Below are 9,216 nucleotides of genomic sequence, written 5' to 3'. Positions count from 1 at the left end.
AAAACCACAACTAGACCCTAAAGATCGGCTACTAAAAAATACATGTTAAAAAGTAGACAATTATTTCTTACATATGCAATACTAAGGATGAATTTCCCTCGAGTGTCCAAAGAAAATTCCTTCTTCCCGCTCTCCACGCCAAAGATGTTAACTTTTCCCAGATGGCTTCCTGTAGCCACGTACTTGGAATCTGGAGAAAAGGCCACGGTCCAAGCATCCACTGGAACAAGAAAACAGGACAGTTATGACGTTTAGGTGGATTCTCAGCATGCTTTCTAACCAGATCAGAATTCCAGATTATATGTTAAATATGTAATTTATCCTTAATGAAAATGTAATAAAAAGAGGACCTCAAAAAAAAAAAAAAAACACACATTTCTTGTTGCTTCGATAAACAACCAACCTTAGGTAAAGTACCTCATTAGTGAGGTATGGTGATTGGATTTTATTTGCATGTGGCTCTGTGAACAGGACAAGATGTTACTGGAGATGTTTTGAAACAAAGCAATCAAACAAAAACTGCATTAAAATGTTTCACCTGAATCACAGTTTGATCAAAATAAAAAATATGTTAATTTACTGAAGTAGCAATAATTTGTTACCAAAAGACACGCTACTTAAAATGAATGTTTGATATCCTGAATAGGGAGTTGGTTTTAACAGGACAGGTACAATATACAGAACAGTAAGGATGACAATACTCTTAATCTGAAAAGTTACTCCCATCTAATCTCCATACTAAATTCACAACTGTATAACAGATAATCTGTTGAAGAACAATAATGGTACCTGGTCCTGCATCCATTGACTTTATCTGTTTGCCAGAGTCCAGATCCCAGAGACGTATGTGGGCATCTAAAGAACTGGAGGCTGCAATAGCACCATTGTGACTTATATCCACTGACACCACCCCAAGCTGATGACCTTCCAAAGACCACTGTAACTCCAGCTTCTCATCTGTCCTGGAAAATTAAAAAAAGACATTGCTCACTATTGGGTGCCTTACAGATGATACTCAAGGCTATGAAAAACAGGCAGAATTACCTATTGAGCCACCTCCATTCCCTATAGTAGGGTGCAACAATAATAGCACTTTCAATAATCGATTATAGGTTAAAACATATCAATTTGTGTTTTGCTTTTCCCCGTCTTGCTTGTTGGCTTTTTAAAATAGTCATACCTTGTTCTGTCCCACAACAGAGAGTATTGAATTAAAGAACTACAAAGTTTAATCATGTGGCACTTAACCCCTCCATTTTCTACAGGAAAAGGAACAGATCAGTAGCAGTGGTAGTGATTTTTTTAGAGCTTTAGATGTCTATGTCAGAATCAAGACTGTTATAATATAAATAATATAAATAAATCACTTTCAGTGCAATATAGTCACTACCAAAGAAATGATCGATAATACAATAACTGCAACTGTTTATGTTACACTTATTGACCAAACTAAGCATTAGAGCTGTTAAGAGTTTTTCAATTAATGAGGTAAGAAGGGTTTCTGAAGAAACTGCCTGATAGACACATACAAGTGTTGATGTGTTTGATTACGATCAATGGGCCTTTACACTGAACAAGCCCAAAGAGATCCACATAAAGTTAAATAAACTATTTCACACATCAGTGTGTAGAACCATCTGCAATCATGCAGCACTTAAATGGAAGAGCAAGATGATGTCTCAATGGTAAAGCACTTGTTATTTATTGGCAAGGAATTCAGTGAAAAGGCTGTATTTTTATAATCTAAAAACTCCTGTCAAGGTACGCGAATTTTGATCAACTACTTCTTAATGTTTCCACAGTTCTCATCCTTGGAGAATATAGAAAGAAATGTCTTCAATATTTGCATAAACTGTTAGAAAAAAAATTATTATAGATGACCTCAAACAAATCAGTGTATCTTGACATTAGAAAACAGGACCTGCAGCAAGCTAGCTGTTCAAAACCCTTGCGTAGGATGTAACTCACCACTTCCAGACTTTTACAGAGTCATCCAATGACCCTGTCACTATAGTGTCGGTGCCATCTTTCTCACTCCTCCCCCATGCCGCAGTCCAAATAGCATCATCATGAGCTACAAGGGAACATTTAGGAGAAACTGTCAATACATTGCAGGCACAGCTGGTAAACCAACTGTGTGAAACATGTCTAACTAGAATGGGATGTTTTAGGGAACAATAACAAAGCATGCCCTGGGGTATAAAGTAAGGGACATGGTATACCTGATGGAATGGTATATAAACAGTAAGTCAAATGAGAATAAAGGACCATTTAAAAATACTTACCATGTTCTTGCTTGAAAAGTATGCTGTACTGAAATTCAAAAGACCAAAAAGTAGATATGAATATTGTAACATAATGTACTATAAATTAGGCTTCAGAAGTGAAATTAAAGATATCAAAGCACATATCAGTACAGTATATAGGACAGTTCACTCAGCCACAAGCAGAGTTTTGGGACAGGTGATGTTTCAAGGTCTCCATCATATCCAAGACCTGATTCCACAAAGATGACTTAACACGCGACTAGTTAAGGCACCTTTCTAATACACTAGCTTAATAGCTTTGGATGCCGGGCTTTTAACCTGGCTCAGAAGAATATTACTGTTATACTATTACAGTCAATAGCTCTCGTATGCTTCTATTGAAACTGTACCTCACAGAAGACAGTGCTAAAGCCACTCACCTTGCACTACCCCTTTGAACAGGCACCAGTCACTCAAATAAAATGCAGGCAGCACTAAAGAGTTTAAAAAAATAAATCATTTAATGGTAAAAAATAAAAAAATAAAAATTACCTGTGTGCTCATTTTCTATTCTTTTTGCAAAATGATGAATGGTTCAGAATTTACTGTTGCCTGGAAATAAGGGAAAAGATCAGTCAAATTAATATCAGTGATATTTCATTCCAGTACTGGGTCTTTCTTTAAAGAAGTGCCGTTTTCAGCTCCCCGCTGTAAACTGTAAAATGTGGTTTTATGATTGGTGAAATAGAACGTATTTTCCAGTGCAATGCTTATACACCTCCCCAGCATCCAAGCTTGACATGCATGACAGTTTAAACTGTTCTGAAATGTCTCTGGAAAGCTTTAGACAAGATGATAGATCAGTATAATTTTTTTTTTGATAGCATTTCAATACAATCAAAGATATGCTAACGTTTAATGCATATATTATAAAATATTTCCATTGTTAATTTTAATTTAAATAGAAAAACTGACACTGCTACACCATGTACCGTGTACTATGGACACCTGAATGTGCGCTGCGCTACCAGCGTGATGTATATGGAAACTTGCAGTAGGCAACACGTTTTCATTACCCAAACTAGCACGAACAACGATGAAGTAACGTATTGAATGTACAGTTTTCGACATACAAACAAACAAGACAGCAGAAGAGAACAGAAACCGAACACACACAATTAACATGACAAGGCAGTAAGTAGCAGATAAAGAGATTAAAGGCAAACGATAACACCTTCCAATTGATTAGTTAACTTTGTGTTAAGTAATAAAATGGCCAGTTGTTACAAGCTATTGCACAACTATAGAAACGTACTTGGTCAGTGTATTTAGTAATGCACGATGTTCTAAAGAAAAAAAACATAAAAGCTCCCACCTTTCCGGGCTGTATTTTATTTAATAATTTTTATTCGCCGATGAAAATCCTCAATGTTTTGTTCAGCAACAGCACACCGCCATGACTACTCTGCACACAGAATTGTGGGATAAGCAGTCCTCCCGTAACAGTTTCCGGGGGAGTGGAGATGGCGATGGTTTGATTTTAGGAAGGCAGCCAGTTGTGAAGAACTAGAGAAATACTAAGAATAGGCTGTAGGGAAATAAACTACCTGTGTATACAGGCGCATACGATCGTTAAAAACAAGGGATATTGTCACACATATTTTTTTTTGTAATCCCTTTGTTGTTTATGTGCAGATTTTAACACGCATAACAGAGTTGCATGTACAGAAAAACATGGTATAGATTACCATATCATATGCACACCACATTTGCAAAATATTGGCGAGTTTATTCCTCACAAAACTTTCTTTTTTTTTCGTTTGCAATAATATGTCTCAAACAAAAATTTGTTGACCCATGTTTAAGTAAAATTAAAATCCCCCAAACAAATGAACGTTTGGTATAGTCCATTGTATCTGCTCTTGTGCTACAATCACTGCTTTTTATAGAACAAGAAGTGTAGTCTCTGCTGTTCACTGTCATTAAAATTCTAGAATAAATGGAAACGTCACAAAGGATCTATTAATTTAAAGCTCAACCTATCGCCTGCTGCTGAACAACTAAATCCGAAGTCAGAGTAGTGACAAAAAACAACCTTTTTAAATTAATTAACTCTAAATATTAAAGCATGTGTTACCTTTGGTGTGCCCCCTGTCTCCCAGCTGTGTGTTGAATTCCCTGGCCTGTGTTTTGGTCTGCAGCTGTGTGGGTTGGGTGAATAAAAATTGGTTGATTTAACTCTGTTAATTCTGTCATTAATTCTGAGTAGAATGGACGTGTAGCAGCAATGTTACGATATGTTAGAAAATATTATAATATAAATCAAAATGTTCTAAAAATATATGGAAGCAGGATTTGAAGTATTGTTTTGTTTTATGGACATTTTATATATTTAAATATATTTTTGACATATATTCCCAACATATTCAAAGTATATGGAAACATATGTTCCCTTATATTTCATACTATATGTTGGGATATATTTTTTTTAAAAAAGATGTTAATGTACTGTATATCTTTGAAATATATGTGTGTGTGTGTGTGTGTGTGTGTGTGTGTGTGTGTGTGTGTGTGTATATATATATATATATATATATATATATATATATATATATATATACACATATATATACACACACACACACACACACACACACACACACAGAGCTACATACACTTATATAGCTATAACTAGAGGAAGTATCTAGTGCTTTTTGACCCTTTCTTAGAGTGTATCTACTCAGAAGACTATAACCTCCCCATATACAGTACTCTTGTACCCTACAGAAGCATTGTATTGTTATTGAATATATTTGAAAAGGAAAAGGAACATCTTGGTTTGCAGAAATCTAAAAAGGGTCTAGGGAGCTGACCCTACAACCTCAGCCTTAGTAATAATAAACGTGCTGCTTGTGGAGGATCTGCTTCTTTTTCCAATCCCATTTTCATTGATGTCCTTGGAAATGTTGACCACCTCTCCTCTTAATAACAATTGCCATAAGGTTCTTTGAAAGTGTATTTTCACTTTTTGTTGTATTTGACTTGCCCCTTGCACGATTTCTTATGCGAGTCCTCAAAACGTGTTTCGTAATACATAAAAGCTGTATCTCCATGTTAGAAGATAGTTTCAGTCACAATGGGTAGATCTGACAGACTTTGCTTGGTAGGTACTTCTATGTCCAAGACTGAAGTTTCACAAAGACTATTCCCAGAAGTGATGACTCTTTGGGTCACTCTGGAGAACAGATTTACTTGCAGATTTCTTCTCAGCTTCCCTGATGGTCAAGTATCCATCCAGCAGAATTAAAACCTCTGCCTCGTTATATCAATATCTCCCTGGCTGCCAATAGTTCAAAGATGAAGATCTTACCATACAACTAAGAGCATGCTCTGTCGTCAAAAAGGTAAGTACATGTCTTATGCTGGTGTAACTATTATTAACTCGTCCTCCTCTAAGCAGATTCATTACAGTAAACTACAAGAAATCCTTCCAGAGTAGTAATAGGGTACCAAACTGTAAGTACTTTAAACACAAAATAAGCCTAGGATTGAATGATGAAAGCCAACCTAGTTTTGTATTAATAAGACTATAATGCGTAACAAAATAAAAGAGGAAATTTCCAAAACAATAACACAGTTAGCAAATGGCCTTTGGCATCCCTGCAGCCTACATACAAAGGAGGGTATCCATGCTGGGGCCAATCAAGGCTTTACATGAACACAGTCTTATCTTACTGGCTGTGGAAGGCGCTCAAAGCAGTGACATTTGTGTAATCTTTCAGGCAGTGGACTGTAATCTGTGTTTGACATTTACAGCTGTTATTAAATGGTGTTGGCTCTTTCACCAAAGCACAGAAAGGGTTGCCAATGATACATGTCATCCAATAAGAAACATGGGGAGGAAGAGGCACATTACTGAGTGAATTAGGGGATAGGATGTGGGGATCAGAGTGCTCTTGAGATGGAGATTATGCATCAGTGTAACAATAGGACAGAATGCCCTGAATACTAGCTGATATCAAAGTTATTACAGTGTGCCCTCCTATCTAATCCTTCACACAGATTTATACTAGAATGGCAACTGACACCGGCAGACTGTACAGATGACAAGCATTCAGAAATCTGTCAATAAACCAGCACTTAAACGCGACTCTAGACTGTATTATTTATTTATTTATTTATTTATTTATTAGCAGATACCCTAATCCAGGTGTGGCAGAGCACAGCTCTGACCTTTAGAAATTGGCAGGGATGGGGTTAAATTCCCCTACCTGCCTGGCTTTATTGTGTTCAGGTGGCTGGGATTGATTAGTTGATTAGCTTAATTAACGATCAATCAGCGCCCAGCCACCTGATATAAAAGGAGGCCTCTGCTTCTCATTAAGGAGAGGGAGTTGAGGAAGCAGGTTGGTGTTTGTGGTTGTTTTGTGAGTTTTGAATTTTTGAATTTTGATAAATCCAGTGAAGGCATTGCCCAGCCTGGAAACTTTATTTTTGTGAGTTTTGTTTTTGCTTTATTTGTGTCTAAAGAATTTTGATTTTGTGTTTTTTTTTATAATAAAATTAGGATTTTTTGAACTGCAGTCTGTCTCTGGGCCTCTTTCCACTCGCCAGCCTGCCATACCAGGGTTTACAGTTGTTACAAAATCTCACATTACAGATCAGACAAATTCTAAAATCTAATAGTCAGTAGTAAGAGCAAAATCAGATAAGAGAATATAAATATAAATTATCCCACGTGTGTATCCATTTCTCACACATAGTATTTGTATGTCCAGAACCATGAGCAGCAACCTGAACAGCAACACACTATTTTGTATAGAATAATTAATATTTAAAATGTATTACTGAAAGAAATGTGATACATTCAGTGACAAATGGTTCCACTAGAAGTCTTCCAATGTAGAAATAAGTTTTGATTCACTGGGTGATGTGGACTCCACCCCTATGAATGATCTCTTGGTCCTATTAAGAGTAATGTGCTGTTTTTGCACGTATTAGACATTGTTGCAGAGGTGTAAATGATGTTAGTTACAGCAGGTCACACAGTGGAAAGGAAAACAGAATAATTACAGTTTTTGTTAGCTGAAGCTGATCATGAGAATTACAGTTCTTTGCAAAAACACACATTTGTTTGTTTTGACAATCAGGCTGCACTTGATGGTGGTTTTAGGCATGCAATATTAGAGGTTTAAAAGTGATTTCCATAACGCATCGACTCAAATAAATGTAATAAATTCAAACGCACAGGTGTAATGGGTCTCCTGTCTAGTGGTTGATTATTTAATAATACTGATAGCAGCACAAGACCTGTAGTTTCCTCTTGACTTCAGTGTTTGAACCAGATGGCATGCGATTCACATCCAGCCCTTGCCTTGCCATTCAAATCAGTGGTCTGGGATGCCAATTCATTACAAATGTTTTGAATAGAAGTCTTGAATTACAAAGACGTTCGGCATTAAGTTTCTTTTAGTATTTTTATATTTTTGCTACATTTACCTGGTACATGCACACTTTACATTGCACCTTTTATACCTACAACTACAGACATTTAGAAATCTTATAAGTAGAACTTGTGTTGGCCTTATATTAACATTTCTCTTCAATACTGAGGCACGCTATTACAATATTCCTCAATACACAGATAAGAAGTCAAGTTGCGACAGTTGTTTTAGACAAAGATGACCTAATTTCACAGAATCTGAAAGGCCCCTGATGCACGCTAATGGAAAAAGTCATGCAAGACTGCCATAGGAGATCTCAGTTCAAAAGACAACAGCAGTGCTGTAGAAGCCAGTCTGAGTCACTCCATGCACAAGGAGAAGGGAGGGGTCACCAACCCTGTAACCTTACCTCGCCTTCCAAAACCCACAAGGTCAGCTTTGATAAATGAGAACGGTATTGCCAGGAGAGGGGAGGGGTGAATATTGGCATCTTTATTTGTAGATGTTGTTACTGGAACGGATAAGGTCAAGGTTTGGGCACCCCCTCAGGGGCTGCTGGTTGGTCTGTTCAGTAAACCACAAAAAAATGGAAGAAAAACATACAAACCGAATCATATATTGTTCCATTAAATTAGCCAAGTGAGAAGGCATTGGTTGTTCTGTAGGTAATGGACTCACCTTGGCCTAGTTAAGATCACTGTTCTGACTCTTGCTTCAGGGTAAGATGGCTCAAGCCTGTCTACCACAACTCCAGTATGCTGCTTTCCGGTTCTGACTTTCTTTACAACAATGGACAACATTATGCTATATTTTACATGGATCTTTTAAATGCTGTCTATAAATATTGTACCCTAAAATTGTACTTAAAGGAGCAACTAATCAGTGCTTTAAAATCAATTTGCATACCTCTTATTCATTTTATCATGATTAGAATTGCCCTCCCCCTCCCTTTTGTTGTGACGGAAATCTAGATTTGTTTTTAAAAACATGAATTCAACGATATGCACATCTTTCAAATGCAGCCTTATAAATGAACTGCGGATTCAGGTACCTGTCCTGGCCTGCTTCTATTGGAGTGAGTTGGAAATAAACCATGGGAAAGGCCTTTATACCAGGAATCAGCAGCAACTTTGTGGCCCTGTAAATTAGCTTCACCACTCTCTGCAGTTCTGAATAAGCTGTGTGATGCATTCAGAAGCTGAATCATTCTCCCTTTGTAACACAGAAGCAGCCAAGCATTCATTTAATTTGTATATATGCTCTAACTGCGGGGCATTTTTTTAAGACCCATGGCAGTTTATTTCTGTTTTCAGTTTAGTTCTGTTTTAAAGTCTGCTGCTGAATAAATGCTGATTTAAGTGTCAGGTGACATTATGGATAACACCGTTCTTTCTGATGCACACACACACACATCACAAGACCTGAAACATTCCTTACAGTTTTGTGATTAGAGGGAATCACTTTGCAGCATAGAATAAAGAATTCAGGGATTATATTGTTTGTTATTACTTGGAGTGGAGGAAAGT

At 36.9% G+C, this 9,216-nt stretch overlaps 1 protein-coding gene across 1 annotated transcript in view; it reads right to left on the bottom strand.

The window, feature by feature from the left end:
* The window catches only part of LOC121294947 (WD repeat-containing protein 61), an 8,510-nt gene extending 4,775 nt beyond the window's left edge, over positions 1–3,735 (bottom strand). The window contains exons 1-6 of the mRNA XM_041219188.1: positions 3,622–3,735; positions 2,799–2,858; positions 2,286–2,313; positions 1,969–2,074; positions 790–962; positions 72–220 (exon numbers count right to left, since the gene is read on the bottom strand). Coding sequence (XP_041075122.1) covers positions 72–220; positions 790–962; positions 1,969–2,074; positions 2,286–2,313; positions 2,799–2,810 — 468 coding nt within the window. The 5' untranslated portion in view covers positions 2,811–2,858; positions 3,622–3,735. The remainder of the gene's footprint in view (positions 1–71; positions 221–789; positions 963–1,968; positions 2,075–2,285; positions 2,314–2,798; positions 2,859–3,621) is intronic.
* Between the last annotated feature and the right edge of the window lie 5,481 nt (positions 3,736–9,216).

This window comes from Polyodon spathula, chromosome 19, assembly GCF_017654505.1.
Source record: "Polyodon spathula isolate WHYD16114869_AA chromosome 19, ASM1765450v1, whole genome shotgun sequence".
In the NCBI taxonomy this organism is placed as follows: domain Eukaryota; kingdom Metazoa; phylum Chordata; class Actinopteri; order Acipenseriformes; family Polyodontidae; genus Polyodon; species Polyodon spathula.
Note: the sequence above shows the minus strand (reverse complement) of the source record. Positions and strands in the feature narration are given on the sequence as shown.